General features: G+C 57.4%; 4 protein-coding genes across 4 annotated transcripts; 1 reads left to right on the top strand and 3 right to left on the bottom strand.

Moving 5' to 3' along the window:
• Positions 1 to 6,009: 6,009 nt before the first annotated feature.
• Positions 6,010 to 7,485, bottom strand: GGTG_01037 (hypothetical protein; the record flags this gene model as incomplete). Its single annotated transcript, XM_009218794.1, has 1 exon — positions 6,010 to 7,485. The coding sequence occupies one exon, from the start codon at positions 7,483 to 7,485 to the stop codon at positions 6,010 to 6,012; it is 1,476 nt and encodes a 491-aa protein (XP_009217058.1).
• A 3,928-nt stretch (positions 7,486 to 11,413) lies between these two features.
• Positions 11,414 to 17,212, top strand: GGTG_01036 (NAD-specific glutamate dehydrogenase). The gene is made up of 5 exons (XM_009218793.1): positions 11,414 to 11,637; positions 11,759 to 11,937; positions 13,539 to 13,789; positions 13,848 to 16,764; positions 16,850 to 17,212. Exons 3-5 carry the CDS (start codon positions 13,585 to 13,587, stop codon positions 16,878 to 16,880), a joined length of 3,153 nt encoding a protein of 1,050 aa, XP_009217057.1. The 5' UTR covers positions 11,414 to 11,637; positions 11,759 to 11,937; positions 13,539 to 13,584; the 3' UTR covers positions 16,881 to 17,212.
• On the bottom strand, positions 17,187 to 18,519 carry GGTG_01035 (hypothetical protein; the record flags this gene model as incomplete). The annotated part of the gene is made up of 1 exon (XM_009218792.1): positions 17,187 to 18,519. One exon carries the CDS (start codon positions 18,517 to 18,519, stop codon positions 17,353 to 17,355), a length of 1,167 nt encoding a protein of 388 aa, XP_009217056.1. The 3' UTR covers positions 17,187 to 17,352.
• A 248-nt stretch (positions 18,520 to 18,767) lies between these two features.
• On the bottom strand, positions 18,768 to 23,921 carry GGTG_01034 (DNA ligase 4). Its single transcript, XM_009218791.1, has 2 exons — positions 23,426 to 23,921; positions 18,768 to 23,366 (listed from the first exon to the last, which is right to left on the bottom strand). Exons 1-2 carry the CDS (start codon positions 23,548 to 23,550, stop codon positions 20,444 to 20,446), a joined length of 3,048 nt encoding a protein of 1,015 aa, XP_009217055.1. The 5' UTR covers positions 23,551 to 23,921; the 3' UTR covers positions 18,768 to 20,443.
• Positions 23,922 to 24,099: the final 178 nt, after the last annotated feature.

Genomic DNA, 24,099 nt, shown 5'->3' with positions numbered 1-24,099 from the left:
AGGAACCAGTAGCTAGAAAGCTGTTGTGCCCATCTCGCCTGTCTTCGGTTAAGGACCTTGGCCGTGGTGAAGTAAGCGAGGTTTTGGTGGTCCGTAAAAACCTTAATCCGATGCTGTGCTCCCTCGAGGTAATGCTTCCATTGGCCGAAGCTATCCACAATCGCGAGTAACTCTTTGTCGTGGATTTCGTAGTTGATTTTAGCCGGGGTCATTTTGCGGGAGTGGAAAGCCACCGGGTAGAGTTTCCCGTCGATCGGGTCTCGTTAAGATAATACGGCAGCCAGGGCGAAGTTAGATGCGTTAGTTTCAATAATCGCTGGTAAAATGGGGTCGAAGTGCCGCAGGATAGGGGGCGAGGTAAATGCTTGTTTGAGAGTGTCGAAGGCGGCTTGCATTTCCGTGGTCCAGGTTCAGTCCTTCTTTAAGAGGGCGTTGGCTGTCGTTAAGGGTTTGACAATTTTGGAAAACCCTGCGATAAACCGTTGGTAGAAGTTGGCAAAGCCAACCACCGATTGGCATTCCCGTAGCTGTCGGGGGGCCTCCCAATTGAGGATGGCCTCGACCTTGTCCTGTAACATTCGGATCCCTTCCTGGCTAATGATGTGGCCCAAGAACTTAACCTTTTGGGCTCCCCAAACGCATTTGCAAGGGGCGACAGCGAGGTTGTAATGGGTCAGGCGTTTTAATACTTCCTTAACGAGGTCGTCGTGCTCCTCCTCTGTTTTTGCGTAGATGAGGAGGTCGTTAAGGTAGACTAAAAGGCCGGCGTTAATAAGGTCCATAAATATGTGGTTTATTATTCTTTAAAAGGTCGCTGGTGCGTTAATGAGACCTATGGGCATAACTGCGAACTCGAACAGGCCGTATTTGCATCGGAACGCTGTTTTCCATTCGTATCCCGGCTTTATGCGAATCAGGTGGAAGCCAGTTTTAAAGTCGATCTTGGTCATCCATTTGGCGTTGCGGAGCCGGTCTTGCAGCTCCGTAATCAACGGGATTGGGCATCGTTCCGGAATGGTCTTGGAGTTAACGTCTCGGTAGTCGATTACTGGTCGCAAAGGATCCTTGGGGTCCTTTTTTTCGGCAAATATGAAAGGTGCGCCGACCGCGCCTTTGCCCTTATACAACCGGCCTGCTTTTAGGTTTTTTGTAAGCCATGGTTTCAGCACGCCGAGTTCTCGCTCGCTAAGGTTGTAAATGGGTCCCCAATTAAGGGTTGCTCCCTCCTTTAGATGGATCTTATGGTCCTAAGGCTGATGGTCGGGTAAACGCATTGCTGCCTCTGGTGACATGATAGGGAGGAACTCGCGGAACTTCTCGGGGACACCGTCGAATTCGTTGGCTGTGCTGTCCATTGTGGGAGCTATTTTCGTCATTCCTTTAACCAAAGCGATTGTGGCGGGGTCGGTGTTGGAGATGTTTGCCGGGTCTCGTGGGTCGGAAACCCCGCGAAATCTGGGTTTGCGACAGGACCTGCATTCGTCGGTATCGAAGCGGATGTCGTCATGGTCTCGTTTAAAGATTCCGGTTGGGTAATGCCGTGTTATCCATTGGACGGGGAAAAGTACGTCACAATCCGGGTCCAAGTCCGACACGTCAAGGTCCACGCAAGACCGGTGGTCGTAGTGTCGCAGGGTGACTCGGGGGATATAATGTGTTAAGGGATCCTCCTTGTGCCCTGTAAAGTTGGACATAACCCGCGGGATGGTGCGTTTGGCAACGTGTGGCTGTAGTTCTGCGGCTAGTTGGGTAGAAATAAGGTAGCCGTTGTCGCTGCCGCAATCTAGGAGGACCCTAACTGTTCTTTCTTCCTGGCCTTTAATGCGTAGGGCCATGTCAACTATGGGTCTCGTGATTACCCGGGACGAGCCTGTGAGTCGCGCCTGTAGGAAGGCACAGATGGCGGTCTGGGTAACGTTATTTGTTTCCCATTGTCCTTTGGGTGGTGTCATCGAAACCCTTAACCCTTAGCAGTCGGAGTCTGTATCAATCTCTTCGAAAAAGCGGTTGTAAGTGGGCTTAGGATCGTGTATGGCGAGGCCAGCAATTCTAACTTTCTTGGCGGGCTTTTCTTGGTTTTCCTCCTTCGTATCCGGAGGCTCAATCGCGGGCCTTTTGCTTCCGGCCGCGGTCTTCGCTGGTGCCGGAGGGAGGTCCTTCCCTTCGGTGTCTTTTCTGGCGAAGCAATTTCGGGTGTGGTGGTTATTTTTACCGCAGCGCCAGCAATTGATGCCTTCCTCTTTCCTAGCATCGATGTCTTTCTGGTTGATGCCATTAAGGGCGGCCCTGGTTGTGGACCAAATGTTGTCCTTGCGGGCTTAAGCAAGAGTTGGACCTTTGTTTGCTGCGGTGCGGGAGTTTGAGGATTGGCCGTAGGGGGCCTTGGAGCTTTTGTCGCGGGGACGGCCCGCGTTCGAGCGCTCCGAAGTCGAAGCGGGCTCGTCTTTTCCCTTTTCCTTAAGTCCTTGGTCCCCCGTTTGAAGCTTCTGGAGGGTGCTTTTGTCGGCCATCATAAGCTTATAAGTAACGCCGGCTTGTTGAAATGACTCCAGGAACTCCTCGTCCACGTCGGGGATGTGTCCCTTGTTGGCAAAAACGAGGCGGCTTATTTCCCTTGGGAGCTTTTTTCTAACGAAGTCCTTAAAACGCGTCCCGGTAAGCTTAATGGTAGCGTTAAGTTGAGTTAGCTCCATAAAAAACCCGGTAATGTTATCCTTGTATTCGAGGGCGTTCAGCTTTATGGAATCTGTTCGTTCCTTATTGGGGTCCCGGAATTGCTTGGCCAGAAAGCCCGCGTAGGCGTTCCAGGTGTCGGGTAGGCCATGTGCTTCCAGCATCCTGGCTTTTCCTACGTGGACCCTTAAAGCTGCCCTTTTAAGGTAAGAACCAACCCAGGAAATTTTGTGGTCGTCGCCAGTAAATGTTTGGGGGACGGCGTTTATATAGGCCCGGACCATGTACCACCAGTCCTTAAAGTCCGTCTTTTTGCCATCGAAGGTAGGCGGGGCTTTAAGTAAAACGGGGTTCACCATAAAAATGGCGCCATGCCGCCGGGAAGGGTCCCTCCCCGCGGGTAATGAGTTGGCTCGGGGGCGACGCGGTGGTCCTGGGGGCTGCCGTGGCCCGTCCCCGTTTAAGTCCGAAGAGGAAGGATTATCGCCCGGTGGGGCCGGTGGTCGATAGGAGGATATTCCTCTCGGGGGGACTCCGCTGGTCATCCCTAACATTTGGAAGTACGAGCTCTCCCTGGCTTGCCGGTGTATCGCTGCCATAAGGCCCGCAGGGTCCTCACGCATCGCTTGTCGGTGCATGGAACTGGTCTGCTTTAGGGCAAAGGGAGCAAGGCTCGGGGCTGTATTGGCCCTTATCATGGTAGGGTCGGATCGGAAGGCGGAGGATTTGGAATGAGCCGTTTTTGCGAAGGAGACAGGTATTGGGGGCATGGCTTGCATGGCCGGAGTGGTTTGGCGAAACGCCTGTCGGGAGGCTACTCGGGACAGGATGGTAGCCGTATCTACCTGTTTGCCTTTGGCCAACCGTCTGTTGACTTCGGCAATAATGTTTTCGGCGAAGGCTTGTTGCTGCTCCAGGGTGGTCAGGGGGTAAGCACTAATTGCCTCCTGTTGCCCCTTTATATGGTCCAGCCTTTGCTCAGTGCTGGCCACCCGATGCTCCGTGTGGCCGGCCCATTGTTCGACCGACCCGATGGTATGGGCGAAGCGGTAATGCATCTCTTCGATTGTTTGCCGGTGGGCTTCGTGGGCCTTTTTCATTTCCTCGTAGGCGTGGTCGCGAATGGAGGCGTTGCTGGCGGTTTTGGCGATAACATCCCAGACTTTGGCCGCAAACTGGTTGCTTCCTTCAATCATTCTTTTCTCAAAGGAGCGTGCCTGGTCCTTTGAAATGGTTAGGCCGTCTTGGACGATCTGGGAGACCGTCATGTAGTTTTAACGCGTAAGGTCGTATTGCTGGCGTAGCTCTGCCATTTGGGATTGCACCAGTTCGGGTACCTGCGTTGGGTCCCGTACCCTATTGCGCAAGGCGAGCACTGCTTGGTGGAGCGTTTGAAGGCCACCATGGATTTCCTTCATCCATTGAGAGTATGCTGGGTCCCCTGGGATCCGGGGCTGGTAATCTGTCCCTTGGGGGATGGGCAAAAGCTGTTTTCCCCCGTTGCTCTGCCAAAGCTCGTCGAAAGTTGGGGCCGTGTACAAAACGATGGCTCCAGTGTTTGGGTCGAACATGGGGGTATCCTGCCTCGTTCGATTCTCACTGGGGGCGCGGGAGTGGGATAACCGGGGCCTCCGTGGTTCAGTGGCAGGTCCCGACGTGTCGTTCCCGGAAGAGGCCGCGTTGCTGCCGTTGGTGGCCTCTGGAGTATTCTTGGGGGGCTGAGAGGAGGCCCGGCCCCGGGGCTTGGGTGCTTGCTCGCCGTCTGCCATAATTGCGTCTAGCGAAAGGGGTTCGATGGAGGCGCGTCGACTTTCGTCGTACGTAGGCAGGGGTTCTGGCGAGGTGATGCGGGAGATCTGCCTAGAGTGGTCCTGATAAAGCTCGGCTACCACGTTGAGGCTGTGCTTTAGGGCGGCGATGGCGTTGTTTTGTTGTTGGATCCGTTCCGAGTTGCTGATAATTTCTTTGTGGAGGTCCTTATAGCGTGCCCTAATCTCGTCGAAGGGGTTTGTGTCCTCGGTGTTGGCCTTCACCGCGTGGGTTAGGAGCGAGAGTCGATTAAGCTTTTGTCTGAAAAGGTCGTGCTCCTGCTTCTGCCGAACGAAGGACAACCGAATTTTCCTAACAGTCTCCCTCTATTCTTCTTGGAGGACAGCGAGTTGTTTTTTGGTGGTCTTTCCTCGTGCTTGGACTTGTTGTGACAGGGCGGAGAGGTTTCCTTGTGTGGACTCGATCTGCTGGGCGAGGCTGTTAAGGGCCTGGCTTGCTTCGTAACGGAGGCGCTTTTCGATGGTGTCCATACGTCGCGCAACAGCTCCCTCGTAAGTCGTTCGCTCGGTCTTGCTGTCCTCGAGGAGCTGTAAGGTGGACTCGTATTGTTGACTTGCTTGGGTGAGGATGGAACGTGTGGAGTCGCGTGCGTGGTCAAAGTCCTCGGTCAGGACGTCAACTCGAGCCGTCAGGTTTTGTCGGAGGTCTTCTTGCTGCCTCTCGACTCGTACGAAGCGATCTTCACCGATAATTGCGAGTCCTGTGGCTGTTGGTAAGGTTACTTGGTGCGGGTTGATTGACCCGGAGGGCGCTCGTAGCCTTTTGAAGGCAGGGGTGGGTTTTCTGCCTAAAGCAACGAGCGGATTAGGGGACTTATCGATTGGCCTATTAACAAAAGCAGGCGGCTGCGGGGTAGCCGATTGCAAGGGCTTGTTGGGGTCCGTTGTGACGGTGACCGACGCTAAAGTCGGTCTTCTAGCGGGATTGTTGGTCGCGTTCGGTCCTTGTGAGATGATAAGTGCAAGACCGCGATCCTTTAAGCGCAGGGCGGGTGCAGTGCTGGCAACGAAAAGGGGAAACATTTAACCCGATAAGACTCTCTTCGTCCACAGGGGCAGATTTCGGCTTGCCGGCTTGGTCATCTGCCCAAGAGCGTATAATCGCGGCAACGCTATCAAGGATCTGCGCGATGAGGAGGGGAATCGAGCCCATGGAGGCAAGTAGGTGCTTGGGAGTAGTTTGGATTGATGGCGCCCCTTCCTAACAGAGGTATAGGTGCTGTCAAGGCAGTCCCGGAGAGATGAGAAATTATTTGTTACAAAGGGATCAATAACCGGCTTGGAGAGTGCTCAATGTATTGATAATTTCTCAAGGCCTTTAGGAGATGCTTAAGGAAGCAGAATCTCCCAGGAGCTCCTTGAGCGAAGGGCCTCTTTTATATAGGCCGTCTGAGAGACCGAGAGAGAGAGGGGTATGACCGGGTACGTGTCCCGGCGAGGGGAGCTACCCCTCTCGACCGGGCGCGTAGTACATGCGAGGTCCTTGTGATTCGTCCTGTTGGCCGTCCTAACGGCCCTCAATCGGCACCGGCTCAATCCCCGTGTGACAGGAAGAGTGTCTGCGAAGAAGCCTGAGTGCCTGGGAGAGGATTTGGATCATCTGCGCCGTGAATGGCTCCTCGGGCTCGGTCTTGCGGGATAGGTTGACCGCGAAAGGAGTCACGTTCTCAACCTCGCTCACCCGTATACCACGAAGGGCAAGAGTCCGAGGATCCTCCACATGGTCTTCCATGTCGAGTTCGATGCCGGCCGACGCGGAAAACTGTTTGAGAAAGCCGAATCGGGCAGGCTTCGACCTCTCCTTCCAGTCCACCCACGACAGGCTCGTCGCGATGCCCTCGTTGGGAATCACTAAATCGCTCCAGTCAGGACACCACGATGGTAAATCCAGATCCTGCGCCCGCTGTTTCCTCGATATAGTGCCCCCGAGTCCCCGCGCACGGGTGAGGAGCGCCAGCGACCGACTCCGGCCCAGCATGAACCGCGCCATCTTCGGGCACAGCTCGGCCATGTCGATGGTATAGTCGGGCTGCAGCTCGTCAGGCAGATCGAAAGGGTCTTGGAATTCGCGTGCAAGACCCAACAAGCCGTAGATCTTATCCCTCTGGTCGGTTGCGTTAAACTTGATTTGCGTCATGGCCACGAGCGCGTCGAGGGGCCACAGCTCGCCCGCCTGCCGAAGCGGGGTCATGGAGTAGACGTTCCGCAGCATCTCGGGTATCTGCGGTAGTCGCATGTAGCCGTTCTTGCGGAACCAGGCAGCCGCCCAGCCGATGCGGCTCCAGGGATAGCAGTGGTCTCCGTGGAGGACGACGGGGTCCAGCCGCGACAGCGCCACCTCCTGCACGACCCAGATCCTGGAGAACCATCTGCGCTGCATGAGCCGGGCCAGATGCGTCCACTTCTGGTCGTCCCAGGCGGGAAGGCCGGAGGCGTCGTGGGCAGACTGCAGGAAAATCCGAGCAGGTATGTCGGATGGGTCTGACACCGTTGGATTCTGTTGCCGACAGATGGTGTAGATGTGGTCGAGAAGCGTCCACGCCTCGAAGCAGTTGTCGTCATCGTCCCCTAGCCAAATGAGCGTCCTAATGGATCCGCGGTAAAGCCTCCCCATGAGGGCGACCTGGGCCGAGCGCTCAGCCAGGTTGGACTGGTCGATGCAGATGCTGTCGATCCATGCATATTGGACGTGTGGCTTGAGGTCGGTTTTTTTGTGCCATAGCTGCGAAAGTCGTTTTACGCAGGCGACGAGATCGGTGGCCAGGGTGAGCGGATAGCCGCCGACACTGACGTTTGTGTACCTGTCCTGGCTGGTCCAGCTATGGCTGAGGGCGTAATACGGAGGAGTGTCGCACAGGTCTACCACTTTGAAGCCTCCGAGGTCGATAGCGTTGGCGTCTGGGTTTAATTGTAACAGGCGGACCTGGTTGGGCTCGAGTGGCTGGTAGAGGCTGCTTATTTTGGAATCAAGCTTAGCGGCCATTTCTGTGTATTTGAGCTATTCGAACGACGTCGAGGTGGTGGCACCGATTTTGTAGGCGTCGTTCGACTGCGGCGTTGGTCCGATTAAAGCTAATGGGGCGAAGACAGCTGTATGGTTGAGATTTATGGGAGTAGAGAGGATAGAGAACAAGCCATCGCCTTCTAATATGAGACACTTATCGAAAGGGCTGTGCGCAGGCCGCCTAAAATCTGCCGAGGGTCGCGGTGTCACGGCCGGATAATCCTAGACATGTCGCGAGGACGATGATCTATTGGCACCTATAGACGAAGATTCTATGGTGAGGAGGAAAGAAGTATTATACATGACGGAGGGGAATATGGTGGGGTTTTATGATTGAGATCCTCTCATGTGACCTATCTCCCTGCCTTGGTGCTTAAACCGTTACAGGCGGCTTGTCAGCTTACGATGCGGCTGTCCGCCCGATGGGTGCCCAACCCCAGCCTTTCGGAGACTCACCCTCCCATTGGACAGATGCATTCTGGCAAGCTACAACCTCCACTAATAACTGCGGTTCATTTTACGACTAAATGTGCCGGTTTCCAGGCACCACCCCAAGGGGAAGGGGGGATGAGAGGGGGAAGAGATCTTAAACAAAACACTCACCGGGGATGAACGGGGGTTCTGCGGCGCAGAGGCCGTCTGGTCGGTCAGACGTCGTATGTGGGTGGCGGCACTGGTCGATAGCGCTTTCGTTTTTTTGTTACTCCAAGCAGTACTCCCCGCATTCCTCTTTGATCCTTTGTCCATAACTGTATGCTTTCCACTCCGGAGCTATTGGCAGCACCAGGTCGATCATGTCCACAAAAATGGCAGGCCCGCGTTTCATAAAAGGGGGATCTGGGTATGTGTTTGGCTTGGAGAAGCGAACATTGAGATGGTCGACGATCTGGAGTTCGTCCGCAAAGAAGTCGCAAAAGTCATGAGACCCACCAATACTCTATGTTAGGGGCAAGAAATTACGTGTCGCCCTTTTCAGTGCTACTGATGGCACGGAACTTGTCACGGCGCCGACACTGGTTTTTTCAAAGGCCACATACAGCCACTGTAGGTTTTGGAGTCTACGCGGGAGGGTTGGGCTTCGCCGCTTGTAGACTTGCCCCAGGGCCACAAGTTCCTACTTGTTGCCTTGCTCTGGCGCCGGCGACCAACTTCATTGGTGGCCTGTCCCTCGAAGTACACTGCGACGTCTGGTTGTTGAGACGAGTTTTGGCGTGATGGAACTACGGAAGTTGAGCGCGTCGGGCGCTGCACATTGACCGACCATCGTGTCAGTCACTGCATCTATCAGCCTGAGTGCCCAAGTGAGATGAGATTGGAGGCAGGCAATAGAAAAGGACCCCAAAGTGAGGGAGCCAGTAAGACAAGAAAGGAAGGAAATGTCGGCGATGCTGTCCGAGACAGGATCGTTATTGGACTAAATCAGCGGTTCGGCGGCAAACAAATTACAGCAGCTCGGAAGGTGTCGACGTCTCTGTCTAGAAGGAGATCAGAAAGTTCCACAACACAGGTCGTTTGACTTAGACCCAGGTTGCCGGGGCTCCCGGCATCTTGCTTGGGATCTGCCTGCGTACACTTGCCTTTTCAGCGACCACGCGGTCTGGGATGGGTGGTTCGGGTTGGTCTTGTGCGGAATGGGCTAGTCCACGTGCCCAGCCAGTTAGGGCGGTTCGCATTGAAACAAGTTCAAGCTTTTGGAACAGTAAGTCACATGGAGTCCCATTGGCCTATGCCAGGGAGATGTAGGGCTCGCTTGCTTCCGTTCTGGCCAATTTGCGGGGAACAGCGGGAGAAACGAGCGGATAGGATGTCAATCCATTTTGTGGTCCAGTAGGGGGCAGAAGAACGATTTATTTTTACGGGTTGCTTGATCAGCCACGGGAATAGCACTCGCTGGTGGCATCAAACGATGGTAGAGTGAAATGAAGGCGACAAGACCGACAAGAGAAGAAAAAACAGGGGAAAAAAGACGGCAAGAGATGGGCGAGCTTCTCTAACTGCGAAGTGGACGATTCGAGAAAGAGGTCCAGGTGTGATCGGATTGAACAAGGGGTGGAACAAAGAAGGAAAAATAATAAGAGAAGAAAAAATCGAGTGGCGGTGAGCTTTTGGGTACAATGCTGGAGCTCGTCGGTGTCCAGGTTGGGAAAGCAAATGACACACAAACGGAAGAATTTACGAATACCTGAAGCCCAGCAACCAGAAAAAAAGGATGAACTTGCCAAAGAAAGCCCAAAGGCGGCGACAGCCTGGGGGCCAAAAAGCCAGTCGGTCGGTGCTCAGTCACCCAACAGTTGGGCGAGGGCGAGGCAAAGACCAGGGGGCCGGGAGCTGGCAGCCCTGGCACCTGGGCGTTGGCCCTGCCTGCAGCCGAAATTTCGAGGCATCATGAGGACAAGTCGAAATTTTACCCCATGATGCCGCCAGGGCTCCGCACTCAATAAGCTGGGGGTAATGGAAACTCGGTCTCGCCCCCCTGGAGCGACCTGGAGCGCGGGGAGGGAGGTCAGCCGGGCTGGTCCCCGTCCGGAGCCTGGAGGACGGTCCGCCAGGTGCCGCCATGGACGGGCCAGCAGCGTCGACCTTATTACGTACTTTTACGTACAGACCCGACAACTTTGACACACCGTTGATGCTCTCCATTCCATTGTGTTTCCTTTGTGCGTCGCTGCAGGCAGGTTTCGGCCTGCACCTGCAACGCTAAACCGTGCGAACATGCGCGCTATCGACGAACATATCGTGCACATGTGGGTTCCATGCTGGGTCCGGCTGGCCGCCCTTGGGGCTGTTTGGTGGTGCCCAGTTGATGGTGGATCGTGGAGACCTTGCTGCGGCCAGGGGGGACTGTCAGGTACCCACCAACGGAAAACGAAAAACAGCACACTTTAAAAAATTTAGCCAATCATTGGCCGGGAGCAGCCAATTAGAATAGAGGCCTTTACCCCCACTTTGCTTGCCGGTCTTCCTAAAGTGTGCTGTTTTTTGTTTTTAGTTGGTACCTTACCTAGGTCGGCAAGGTAGGTACCTACTTGTCCAAGATGTCCAAGGGGACCGACCAACAGAGGAGGCTTTGCGTGCTCACCGATCCGTCCATGTAGCTCGGTACCTTGCAATGCCCTGCAATACCCTATAATGCCCTCGAGCGTCCAGACGGCGGCTAGCGGGTTTGCCGGCATGGTTGATTTTTCATTTTCTTCACTGCTCACCTGACATCGGCTCCGGCATTGATTGGGGCAGGATCTGCCACATCCCCCTAGCGCCCACAACGATCGATTCAGGGGCTGCGGCTGGGCTGGTTCCATTGATGGTGGCACGGAAGGGCTGCTGGGTATCGAATTTCCGTTTCGACCAGCGCACAGCTGAGCCAAGCACTGAAGCTTGGGCAGACCCACCGACCCCAGTTCCAGCGACGAGTTCCAGAACTTGGACTTTGTTTAGGATAACGCTCAAGGTACCTAAGACATTTGTTCGTGTCATTAGTATCTTCATCAAGAGCTTCGCCTACATTGACTAGTGCCAATTGGAGGCGGGTAAGGACGCTAGACGGGAGAGACACAGCCCAATGCTAATGCCGTCCGGGCTGAGGTGCTGCTGGAGTTCGGTCTGGGAATTGGCTCGAGAATTCGGTTGGCGGGGAGTGGTGATTTCGTAACCTTGACTGGTATGGTCGAGAGAGGAGCTATTTGGTCACATGCGTCTGCTCGGAATTGCGTGCTGAGAAAGAACCCGGGGTTGGAAAAGGACTAGGGGGTTTCCTGTTCTATTCGGGGTTTTTTTCTTACTGCTTTGAGAAAGAGGCGAGAATAAAAAAAAAATACTTGCGCGTCGCGGTGGCGGGAAGTACCTGTCTCGTAGACATGACGGTAGGGAACCATCTCCAGCATCGTATCCACTTCCGGCTTCCTGTCCTGGAATCCGGGCGGTCCATCGTGTCTGCCGCGCAACGTAGGAGAGTATAAAAGCCACCCGGTAGGCCGCTTTTTCCCAGGCTAGGAGTCTACCTTGTGTCAGGCCCTCAAGCTCCCGCCGAGCCATCCTTCTGATTCGCAGTCTACCAAGCATTCACTCCTGCTATTGGTCTGCCGGGCATCTCGACCATCTCTATCGGGCGAGACAGGTACACTCTTATCCCAGGTACGTGCAGACACGGCGCGATTCTTATCAGCCGCTCCGCCTCACTTCTGTTCCTTAGCCTTCCTCCGCCGTGCCTAAATTTGTCCGCCTATCGCTCGCCAGCTGACCATATCGTCGACAGACTATCCGACGCCCAACTAGCTTCTCTCCTGACCTCTTGACTTGTCTGCATCCCCGCCTCCTCGGACGCAGCCTTTCTATTTCTTCTCTCGCTTCCAAACACACCCCTTGGAGAGATCGGCTCATCGGAACGGCCGGCGGCAAGGGCGAATCATATACATCGAGTAGATACCGACACAGGTGCGTTCCAATGGGAATGGTCTTAGTCAGATGCCTGGCCTGTTTCCATGCTTCCTTATCTTGCCCCCGTTTTTGGATACGGCCATGTCATTTTCAGCCCCTCTGTCTTTGCCCTGTCGGCGAGAGGGAATGCAAAAACCCACAATCAACAGTCGAGTCGCCCAGGTGGGCCTCGTATTAGCTCCTTTGCGCACCTGCTCGGGCAACGCGGCCTCAGTGGCGGCAAGGGCGGTGACAGCGATTCGACAGGACTCGATCCATGGCATCTGAAAACACGACGCGGCCGCGTCTTCCCGTCACTCAAGCTTAGCGTCGGTTTGGAAGCGGCTGCCCCACCACACCCAGAAGAAATCCAATCCGTTCCTGAATTCCCCCGCCCTGCACCGAACCCAGGCCATCTGTTCCACCTCCAGGCAGAGCAAAGGCATGACGTGCGCCTTATCGACCCAGCGCCGATTTCCTGGTCCGCACCTGCATCTGACAATCCCAAGCACCCCCCTTTTCGCCAACCTAGCACCCAACACCTGGTCCATTTTCGTCAACGCATTTGCACTCTTCCCTAGTGATATCTTGCCTCTTCACTTCCACCTTCTTCACATCGTACTTCAAGCAAGCGAGACATACGCAACATAACATACACTCCTTCTTTCCCACCTGTTCACTGTACCACATACCCACCCGTCCAGGTACCGCCCAGATCGTGTAAGTACGCGGGACTTGGCTCCGGAGCAGCCCAGATATCCAGCCCATCATCCGTTCTTCTGGACCCGCCAACAGCGGCTCGGCGGCTTCGTTGTCGGGATAGTTCCCCAGCGTCTGCATGTTTGACTCCGCATAACTTAGGCGTGGGGAGAAACAGAGCTAGAGCAATGCGCGCTCACTCTGTGCCTTGTTTAGCCGGGCTCTTCCACCCCGACCACTTGTCTGCTCCCGTCCGGACAGTGCAGCGTTGGCGGAAGGTGGTCTTCAGACTCGCCGTCATGACACATCTCTATGCCTTGTTTCCTTCGCTCTCGTCACTTGCCTTTGTCCTCCACCCACCACAATCCCAAGCGACCTGTTCCTTGCTTTCCTCGTACGACCTTGCAATCGTTGGCTGTTTTGCCAGCTCCGCGATAAACGCGGACAGTTCAGGAAGTGAGCAAGCGGCCCAGGACAAATCACACGCGATCCAAGGCTTTGAATCCGATAGGAAGTTCTTATCTCGACCTCGTGTACGAGGCGGTGAGCTCTCTGACCTGGGGCCTGTGCGACAAGGTTCCAGATAACCCACCCGTCTCTGATCTGCAAGTGCGCTCGAAGACGTCTGTAGCTTCCGCTGAGGCTATGCTTTGGTACTTGCGGCCGATACGGCCCCGTGTTCTCAGCCCAGATTCCTATCCTCGCATCTCCCTCTCCACGGCTGTCCCATCCCAACATTGTCCACGCTTATAAGTAGCGGGCCCCTTCGCTGGAACTGTTACAATCAGAGCCATGCATCTCATACAGACCTGAGCCGCGTCCCTGCCATCCATATCTTTCCATCGCTACCTTGTTCTATCTTCTCGCTTCATTTCCACAATGCTGGCCATCCAGACCCCGACTGACTTGCCCGTGGATAGATTCCCGGATTATATAGACCCTCTTGAGCTTTCGGGATTTCCCATCATGTCGACGCCCGCAGAAAACCCAGCCCAGAAGCTGCTTAGCAGCGTCAAGGATGAGCCCTCCCGCCATCCTTCTCCCCAGCCCACGCATTTCAGCGTCCCTCACCTGGCAAGGCTCAACGGCAATGGGCACAGGGTTCTTAGGTCAGCCACTGTTGGCTATGTGGCCCCTGAATTTGGAGGGAGGGTGGAGCAAATGGAAGAAGGTACGTCGAAGCGTCGCCGGGAGTCTTCGCTGTTTCCGCCCGCTGACCCCTGATATAGTGAAGAGGATTATCCTGGAGGCGGGCTGGATTCCCGAAGCCGTCGTCGAAGCCCAGATCACTTGGTTCTACAACGAACTGGGCATCGACGATGTCTACTTCCAGCTGGAGGACCCCAAGGTGGTTGCCAACCACATCACTTCGCTATATGCAGCCAAGGTTGCCGCCTTCTCTAGGGAGGACAAGCGTGAGGAGATTCGGCTTGATATGGAGGCGTCAGATCACGCCATCTACATCGACACGAGCGAGCCTGGCCAGAGTGCCATCGACGGCCCGCGCTACGAGACCCGCCTGGAGTCCAAGTACTTGGATGGCAACGACACCAGCCGCCGGTTCCGTGTCGAGACATTCCGCTCGCCGGGTGTTCTGGGCCAGAACGCTGCTAGTGGCGCGAGCCTGCGTTGCTACTTTGTCTACCAGTGCACATTTGTCGACTCCAACGCCGAGCCGACCGAGACGCGGCTCGAGGTCATCAGCGACCGCATGTTCCTGGCCAAGGCTACCAAGAACACCAAGCAGATCTACCAGGAGATCATCGAGCTTGCCGTGAACCGCACCGGTCCTGTCATCGAGGTGTTTGACATTGAAGACTCTCCCGAGAAGCGTCTTGTCGTTGCGTTCCGCTCGCGCACGGCGCACGGCATGTTCAGCGCTCTCAGCGACCTCTACCACTACTACGGCGTCACAAGCTCGCGCAAGTACGTCGAGCAGTTCTCGAACGGCATCACAGTCATGAGTCTCTACCTCCGCCCGGCCCCCAACTCGGACGGCAAGTACCCGCCCATCGAGCAGTCGATTCACCAGATCACCAAGGAGACGTCACTGCTGTACTGCATCCCGCAGAACAAGCTGCATAGCCTCTTCGCCACGGGCGAGCTGAGCCTACAGGAGGCAATCTACGGCCACTCCGTATGGGTCTTTGTGCAGCACTTCCTCAACCGGCTCGGCTCCGAGTACGCGTCCTTGTCAGAGGCGCTGAACCCTAAGAACAACGTGCACGCCGAGATCCTCTCCAAGCTCAAGCGCCGCCTGCGCACCGAGACATTCACGCCCGACTACATTCTGGAAATCATCGCATCCTACCCTGGCCTGGTCCGCGCCCTATACGCATCCTTCGCCAGTGTGCACCTGAGTGTCGGTCCCGGGTTCGAGCGTGACGCCATCTCGCCCACGCCCACCGTCGAGGTGCTGACAGACGCCCGGCTCAAAGACCGCATCACTAAGGAGGTGTCCAACGAGCACGAGGAGATGGTCATGACGGCGTTCCGCGTCTTCAACAATGCCGTGCTCAAGACCAACTACTTCACGCCCACCAAGGTGGCTCTCAGTTTCCGGCTGGACGCGTCGTTCCTGCCCGATATTGAGTATCCCAAGCCGCTGTACGGCATGTTCCTCGTCATCACGTCCGAGTCGCGTGGCTTCCACCTGCGCTTCAAGGACATTGCCCGTGGAGGCATCCGCATTGTCAAGTCGCGCAGCAAGGAGGCCTACTCCATCAACGCCCGGAACCTGTTTGACGAGAACTACGGACTCGCCAGCACGCAGCAGCGTAAGAACAAGGACATCCCCGAGGGCGGCTCCAAGGGCGTCATCCTGCTGGACCCTAAGCAGCAGGACCGGGCGCGTGAGGCATTTGAGAAGTACATCGACAGTATCCTGGACCTGTTGCTCCCGGCTGAGACGCCCGGCATCAAGAACCCCATTGTGGATCTCTACGGCAAGCCCGAGATCCTCTTCCTGGGTCCCGACGAGAACACAGCCGACCTGGTGGACTGGGCCACTGGCCATGCCCGGGCCCGCGGGGCGCCTTGGTGGAAGTCCTTCTTCACGGGCAAGTCCCCCAAGCTCGGTGGCATCCCTCACGACTCTTACGGCATGACGACGCTGTCGGTGCGCGAGTATGTCAAGGGCGTCTATCGGAAGCTGGAGCTCGACCCATCGACGGTCAGGAAGATGCAGACGGGCGGCCCAGACGGCGACCTTGGCAGCAACGAGATTCTCCTGTCCAACGAGAAGTACACGTCCGTGGTCGACGGGTCGGGCGTGCTCTGCGACCCCAACGGCATCGACATCGACGAGCTGCGGAGGCTGGCACGTGCGCGTGTCATGATCTCACACTTTGACATGTCCAAGCTCAGCCCCGAGGGCTTCCGGGTTCTCTGTGACGACACCAACGTCACGCTGCCCAACGGCCAGACCATCTCCAACGGTACTGCGTTCCGCAACACATACCACCTGCTCGACACGGGTCTGACCGACATGTTTGTGCCATGCGGTGGCCGGCCCGAGTCGATCGATCTGGTGTCGGTGGGCCGCCTTATCAAGGACGGCAAGTCGGTGATCCCGTACATGGTCGAGGGCGCCAACCTCTTCATCACGCAGGACGCCAAGCTCCGGCTCGAGGCGGCCGGCTGCGTTCTGATCAAGGACGCCAGTGCCAACAAGGGTGGAGTGACATCGTCGTCGCTCGAGGTTCTGGCCTCGCTCAGCTTCGACGACGAGGGCTTCGTTAAGCACATGTGCCACGACTCGGCCGGAAACGCGCCTGAGTTCTACAAGCAGTACGTCAAGGAGGTACAGGCCAAGATCTGCGACAACGCCCGGCTCGAGTTCGAGGCCATCTGGCGCGAGCACGAGCAGACGGGCATCCAGCGGTCGATCCTGTCAGACAAGCTGTCGGTGGCCATCACGACGCTGGACGAGGAGCTGCAGCACTCGGAGCTGTGGACTAACGACAAGATCCGCACGAGCGTCCTCCTCGACGCGCTTCCCAAGCTGCTGCTGGACAAGATAGGGCTCGACACCATTGTCGAGAGGGTGCCCGACAAGTACCTGCGCGCCATCTTTGGCAGCTACCTGGCGAGCCGCTTCGTCTACGAGTTTGGCTCATCTCCGAGCCAGTTTTCCTTCTACGACTTGTAAGTTCTCTCTATCCCGATGGTTCAGGCCCCCCCTTCCCTGTGTCTTGTGCGAACCTTGCTAACCGATTGTGTCTTTCTGTAGCATGTCGAGGAGAATGGCTAAGCTGCAGTAGCCGCCCTGGGGGTAGTTCTTTGCTTTTGTTGATTTGACTGAGCGGCTTCAAGCAACGGCATGATTTGCACAAAGTTTTTAATTCTCGAGGAAGTTTCTCGCATGTCTTTTTTCTCACTTATTTTTTTGCTGTTGCTACATGCTTCACATTTGCGGGGTTTGCTCTTCTATGGGAAAGATTGTCAATCTCTGGCTGAGGTTTGAAGAAAAAAAAAGGCGATGGGTCGCAGAGTTGAAAAGGGCATTATAGATATCAAAAGAACCAGAGCGTGTTTGCTCGTGGAATTCAGAAACCGCAACAACCCAAGACATCCATCAGCTGTCATCCACTACTACACTTGGTGATTTCGCCGACACAATTGAATGAATATTTTGAATGTTTTATAAAGGTGATGATCCTCCTTATTATTATTTTGCTATATTAGCTTCTTTTGCAGTTCTACGATTACGGTGGGAAATAAAGCTAGCCATAGTCAGTATACGCAGTGCATCTCCAGGTCTCCCGGATGTGACCACGCGAAACCCCCCATGATGGCGATAGTCAGAACGAGGGCCACGGCGACGCTCGACGCGCCATAGACGTAGGCGTCGCGCGTGCGACGGCGGCCCAGCTCGGCCAGCTCGGCAACCCACGTGGACACGGTCGTGAGGCAGCCGCAGAAGCCATCCTGGACCCCCTGCAGGACCAGGCAGCCGGCCAGGCCGCCGCCGCCGCCGTCGGGGCGGGCGCGGGCGCGGGCGAGGTCCCAGGCGGCGGCCAGCACGGCGGTGCCCGCCACATTGGCCGCGAAGGTGCCGAGCGGGAAGCGGGGCCACAGGCGGCCGTTGAGGGCGGCCGAGAGGTAGTAGCGGGCCAGGCAGCCGAGGGGCGCGAAGGCGAGGGCGAACAGCACCTGGCCGCGCAGCCACGCATCCGACAGGGGCGCGGCGGCCGCGGCGAGCACGACGACGGCCACCCAGCAGGGCCAGGCAGCGACCAGGGCGGCGCGGTCGAGGGCGGTCCGGACGGAACCGAGGGCAGCGGGGCGTCCGGCGGCGGCGGGCTTCAGGGCCTGGGCCGCGTGGGCGCCCGAGAAGAGGCCGGCGAGCGAGAGCGAGACGGTGGCGAGGAGGACGGCGAGGAGGGCCATGAAGGAGCGACCACCGCTGGTTCCGGCATTGTTGCTGCCGGGCGGATCAGGGGCGAGGCCGTCGACCAGGGCCAGGAAGGCGTCCCTGGCAAAGGAGGAGAAGGAAGTGAAGGAGCCGCAGAAGCCGGTGGTCAGGCCAACGTGGAGGGGCGTCTTCTTCTTTCTCGGGGCCGGCGTCGTCGTCGGCTGCCGAGAGGTGGACTCGGGGTCGTCCGAGACGCCGTGGTTCTCACCGGATGGAGACGCGGAAGCCTCAGCGGCAGCAGCGGCAGCAGCAGCAGCAGCAGCAGAGAGAACGGGCCGGGGCAGGACGCGGTCGTCAGCCACGAGGCCAAAGACGAAACTGCCGGCAAAGTTGGGCCACACCGAGGCGAACACGACGGGGGCGCCGGGGAAGCTGGCGAGGGCCTGCAGGGTCAGGCGGGCCAGGGTGCCCAGCAGGGCGAAGAGGACCAGGTACGAGAGCGTGTAGGCCTCGGCGGCCACTGCCAGTGCGGCGCGTTTGCGCATATCGGTATGTAGATGCGTTGGTGGGTGGTATGCAGGTGGCCGCAAGGGGGTGCCAAGCCTGGCGGCCTGCAGGGCTGGGCCTTGGTGGTCGGGTCGGCTTAGGCTCTCGACCCAACGCCCATAGATTGTCCGTCAAGTAAACAAACACCGAGACAGCCCAGCGGCTTGCTCGGCATTCCGTTTAGGTCGCTAGGTTTGCTAGTCATGGGGCCTGTTGGGCAGCGCCACACTGACTGATAAGGGCGCTGGGGATACCTAGCCCACGCGGTGTACAGGCGGGAGGGTCAGTGGGGACCTTTCTGAACCCCGCCTTGCTCGAGTTGCATTGCCTGTCCTGTCTCCGGAGATACCTCTTTTTTCCCGCACCTACCTACGTAATAATGCTCCACCCCATTCCCAGAGCTCTGTGCCCCTTTCCATACCGTCTGGTGTCTATCAACTCAGTGCTAGCCTGGCGCCCATTGACCTCGCTGGTGCTAGCCACATGAGGGCTACCTGCAGGCAGGTGCCATTAGAGGCGGCGCTGGTACCGCCAGAAAGTACCACCCCAAATGTACCTAGGCGTTCTGAGCTGTGTCGGCCCGCTTAAAGCAAACAAATTGAGGCGGCGCCGCCGCCGCCTTTCGGTCAACTCCCCTCCCGCTTTGTCTGCCTCCTCCCGCCGTCCCCTGTGTTTCTCGTGTTGGATCATATCTCTCCACCGACTCTTCAAGATAGACTTGCAAGTGCTTCTTCCATGCCAACTAGCCCTTCTCTACTAGGCTTGGTCTCGTAACGCCCAAGGCCATCCATCCCTTGCTGCCTCCCCTCGTCGCTTGTTTGTCCGCCTCCAACCTTCTTCCATCAGCCCCGACAGGATAGTCGGCACAATGAGCCTCCCGGCCAACGTTCACGTCTCCAACCACCCATGCCTCGTCGCCAAGCTCAGCCAGCTGCGGTCCAAGTCGACGCCCGCAAAGGAGGTCAAGAACCTGGTCCATGAGATATCACTGATCGTCGCCTGCGAGGCCCTGGCCTCCAGCGTCTCCGCAGTCCCCGCGCACAAGGTACGCGACTGAATAGAGGGAGGTGGGCTTCTTCCGAGTTGCCCGCGCCTGGCCTGACTGCTGACCGATCCTGGCCCCGGAGGGAACAGGACGAAACTTCCATCGGCTTCGAGTACACCGCGAGCCGCATATCTCCCGAGACCTTGTGTCTGGTCCCCATCCTGAGGTCCGGTCTCGCCATGACTGAGGGTTGGTTTCTCTACGTGTCCCGCTACCTAGCACGGCCCGCCAAAGGGACTTCTGCTGACACTCTGGGACCCCGACTCCCCTCGCCCCCTGTGCAGCCGTCCAGACCCTGCTACCCGAGCCGGTCCCGGTCCACCATCTCGGCCTCTACCGCGAGCCGACCACGCTCGAGCCCGTCGAGTACTACAACAACCTGCCCAACCACCTTCCCGGAGCGGGGGGCGCGGCCGCGAGCGTCGCCCCCAGCCTCGCCTTCATCCTCGATCCCGTCATCGCCACGGGCGGCACCTGCGCCGCCGCAATACAGACTCTGCGCGAGTGGGGGGCCCACCGCATCGTTGTCCTCAGTGTCATTGCCGCCATAGATGGTATCAAGCGCGCTGCCGAGGAGTGGCCCGAGGGCGTCGAGATATGGGTTGCCGCCGTCGACCAAGAGCTTACCAAAGATGGCATGCTCCGCCCTGGTCTGGGCGATGTTGGCGACCGTCTGTTCCTCACCATCGGCAAGTGAACATAGCCACCCTCGATTCTCCAGCACCGGGCCCAGCTTAGCTACCTGCCTACCGGTCTAGGTCCCTATCTACCTTTGTAGTGGTGAGGACCGCCTGTAGATGGGGGCTCTCAATGCATTGTGGCTTATCTGTTCAGTCGTCTGGTTCCTGGCCTGTTGAATGGTCCCCTTAGAGTTCAAATCACTGAGGCGCAAACATCTCCTCGTCCAGCCGTGTTGCTTCCTTCCAGCTCTCCTTGACCCACTCCTGTGATACAATCCGCGGCCGCCGCCGCATCGAGCTCGTTGTATAACGCATCTCGGCCGCCAGCTCCCTGCCAGCAAGCGGGTCGGCAGCCGCAGAGTTGGTCACCACAACTATGTGGGTGATGCCGGTCCTGTCGGCGCTGTCCGCTATGGCTCCGCCCCCGAACAGCACGTAGTTCTGTAACTGCTCTAGTGCGAAGGCGGGCGTGCCAGCAGACCTGGCGCAGTGGACCAAGCACCGCTGGAACATCAGGCCGCGGGCCGGCTCGCCCGTCTCGCCAAGTAGCTCCAGTATGCGTTGCATATCGTCGTTATCGGCGCCTTCGTCGTCGTCCTGCTGGCCCATGCCTTGCAGCAACCCATCAATCTCTTCGGCCTCCAGATCCCGCATGTAACTGTCGCCAAACGCGTCAATAGCCTCTTCGGCGAGCCGCCGCGTGGACTCGGGGGCGTGCAAAAGGTGCCGTTCCTCGAGCGGGAGCACAAATCCACCACCCCCTTGTTTAACGCAGTCCATGATCCATCCTGGACGGATGACGTTCACATCACCGTCCTGCTTGATCAGGCTTGCTACCTTGACCACATTTTTGTCTGCAATTAGGCGCATCGTCTTGGATTTGGGATCCGCCTTCTGCGAGATGCTGCCCCCGTGGCTCTTAATCAGCATCTCGAGCTGCGCCTTGGTCTGGCGCACCGGACGGAGCGACTCTGAGAGCACGCAAAAGGTGAGCCCCTTGAACAGCCTCCCTTTCTTGGCCGCTGCGTTGGCAAAACCACCCAGCTGGTTGGCGCCGGCCGGCATCGCGGCCGAGGTATCTTGGCCGGCAATGACGAGCTCTCGTCGCGCCCTCTTCCGGGCCGGGCGCCTGCGGTCCTCGATCTTCATTTCCGTCTTCTCCTTGGCTTTCTGCTCAATCTCCTCCCGAAGTCTCAAGAACCCATCCACATCCAGTGCCGAGTTCCAGCTTCTGTCGGACCTCAGGCCACGAAACCTTGGAAAGCGCAGTGTCATCTTCATGCCAAACTGGTCTGACGATGCGACACTGGCAGCCTTGACCGAGATTACGACCGAGTCCTTGGGCCGGATCCAGACGTCGGGCCTTTCGTACTGAAACTTGTCGCCGCCGCCAAGCTCGATGTACTTGCTAGGCGGGTTGCTGGCGTCCCATCCCATCCACTTGCCCTCAGTCAGGTGTCGGATGTGAGCATAGTCCTCAGCCTTAAACCCGCCGCCAACCTTGCAGAAGCTGATGCACTTCTCCGGGTCGATACCGGCCTTGACGTGATTCTCCCCCACCCTCAGCCCGCAGAGGAAGCTGGAGACGGTGCCGCCTCGGCGCCCTGATCCGAAGTAGCCGCCAACTACGAGGCAGTCGAGAGACTCGCCGTACTCATCCATATATTCGGGCTTAACCTTGAGCCAGTCGTCGTTGCGACTGTTGAGCCGGTACATAGACCGAGGGTTCTTGAGCACCAGACCCTCGGATGCGTCGGCGATAACTTGGCGCAGAAGGGGCTCGATGGCGTCGTGCGACGTCGCCTTGTCGTAGGGGTGTATCTCGAGCCTTCTGTGGACGCCACGGACCGCGCTGTCTAGGGCCCCGCGGCGATCGCGCAGCGTGTACTGGGTGATTGGCTGGTCGTTGAGGTACAGAATGTCGAAGACGCGGAACAAGGGCCTTTCACTGCTTTCGTCCAGGGGCATCTGCTGGCCCATCAGCGCGGCAGTCTTGAGGGTACCAAAGGCCACCATCTTGTCGAGTTTGGGGTCCCAGGTGACCATCTCTCCATCCAAGATGAGGTTTCTAACCCGCGGTTCAAAAGCGCCTCCGAGGTGCTGGGTAAGAGCCGATTTGCCATCCTCGAGGCTGCTGCCGTAAAGATACGTGTAGTCTTTCCCCTTGCGCGACCAGAAGCGGAAGCGCTTGCCGCCAGGCACCGAGTCATCCTCGACCATGTGCATCTGCATGCGCTCGCCGTCGAGCTTTTCCTCGATCCAAAACTCCAGGTCGTCATCCGTGGGCCGCATGTGCGTGATCATGCGCTCAAAGGATTCGGGCATCTGGAACTGGGCGAGCTGCGGCTGGAAGCACTGCATAGGAGTGACGCCCGTGTCCTCTTGCTCGAGGCGTACGGCAGGATTACATAGCTCCCAGCACACACGGCGCAGGCTTGAGCTAACGCTGAACAGAGCCTCGCCGTCGGGGTGCCACATGCCAAGAAAAGTGCGCTCCGAGGCGCCAACCTTCATCTGCCGCAACACGATGCGGACCAGCCACATCATCTCCTCAGCGTTCATGCGCTCGTAGAAGACCTGGAAGATGGGCAGCTGCTCGACCTCGCCCGAAGCAGCAGATAGACGGTCGAGTAGAGCGTTGACCTCGGCGATGCGCATGTCTCCGGGGGCAGTGCGCATCTGCCTTTTGGACAGGATTTCGAAGCATCGGCCAGCAAAGTCGCCGGCCATGCGGCTGGCAAACGTTTGGCCAGGGAGCTTCCACCTCAGCAGGCTATGGCCGTCCTCGGAATCACTGGATATCTTCATCAATTTGACGAGGAGTTTGCCAATCGCGCTTTCCCTAAGCCCGTAGACGCCGCGGTCGCGGTCCTTATCTGGAAGGATTAGGCGTAGCGCCGGGTAGAAGTCGTTGCCAACCTCGTTACGCCAACGCTTGATGAAGCGCTCGATGATTTGCCGACGCTGCTCGTGGGGCGACGGCTTTGAGGAGCCCGTCTTGCGCCTGGGGGGGCCGCTGGGGCCCCGCGATTTCTTGTTTTCATTTAGAGGGTTGAACAGATTGGTGAAGAGATCTGAAAAGACTAGCGTGCGAGAGTGGTTTTTCGGGCGGTTCGCAAACCTACTCGGCGCGTGTTAGCTATGGTCCTCGCCGCGGCCGCCGGATGGTGGAGGGTTTACTTGTCACGCAGATCGTCCTCGACACCTGCCGATCCAGAGCCATACTGCATCCGGTCCTCTTCCTGCGCCTCCAGCAAGGGGGTGACCGAGGGACCGGCCGATGCTTGTCGCTTAAAACGAGACATCTCGAGCCTCACTCCTCGAGAGCTTGCTAGTCACCAACAGCCAGGCTACCTTGAAACACTGGTGTTACGAAAAGCGGCCGGTTGCCACTGGCTGGGTCGGTCGACGATTCAAACTCATCGAGATTATAGACAGTGGCAGCTAGATACCTACCTAGAAACAACAGTCGTCTCTGGGCTCCAACGCAACCTCAAGGCCAGTGAATGAGCGCGTCAGACGCGTTCACCCAATCCTCCAGGCTGCCGTCATCAGCGGATGGATAAAGTGGAACTCCGGCAGGCAGGAACTGTGGGTGGCCATAGCTCTCACCTAGGTTGAGAGCTGCTGCAACAAAGCACATCTTTAACCTCAGTGTGCTCAGTCAGCTAGCGGTAGATCATCAAGCAAATGGTTCAATGCCTGGGCGGGCTGCCACGCTGTTTGTAATGAAAGTCGGGGGCCCACGGCTGCTGTACCCAACCCGAGTCTCCTGCACAAGCCATGCCATGGCGCAAAAGCCGACTAGTCAAAGAAATAACACATTTGCTTACCCAGACAACCTAGCGGCCGTC

Source organism: Gaeumannomyces tritici (genome assembly GCF_000145635.1).
Source record: "Gaeumannomyces tritici R3-111a-1 unplaced genomic scaffold supercont2.1, whole genome shotgun sequence".
Taxonomy (NCBI): Eukaryota; Fungi; Ascomycota; class Sordariomycetes; order Magnaporthales; family Magnaporthaceae; genus Gaeumannomyces; species Gaeumannomyces tritici.
Note: the sequence above shows the minus strand (reverse complement) of the source record. Positions and strands in the feature narration are given on the sequence as shown.

What these genes read in the sequence shown, in the direction of transcription:
- GGTG_01036 (XM_009218793.1), top strand. Translation starts at nt 13,585, where the DNA reads ATGTCGACGCCCGCAGAAAACCCAGCCCAGAAGCTGCTTAGCAGCGTC. An exon ending in GGTGGAGCAAATGGAAGAAG is followed by an intron (nt 13,790 to 13,847) that starts GTACGTCGAAGC and finishes CCCCTGATATAG; the next exon opens with TGAAGAGGATTATCCTGGAG. An exon ending in CAGTTTTCCTTCTACGACTT is followed by an intron (nt 16,765 to 16,849) that starts GTAAGTTCTCTC and finishes GTCTTTCTGTAG; the next exon opens with CATGTCGAGGAGAATGGCTA.
- GGTG_01034 (XM_009218791.1), bottom strand. Translation starts at nt 23,550, where the DNA reads ATGTCTCGTTTTAAGCGACAAGCATCGGCCGGTCCCTCGGTCACCCCC. An exon ending in GAGGACGATCTGCGTGACAA is followed by an intron (nt 23,367 to 23,425) that starts GTAAACCCTCCA and finishes CGCGCCGAGTAG; the next exon opens with GTTTGCGAACCGCCCGAAAA.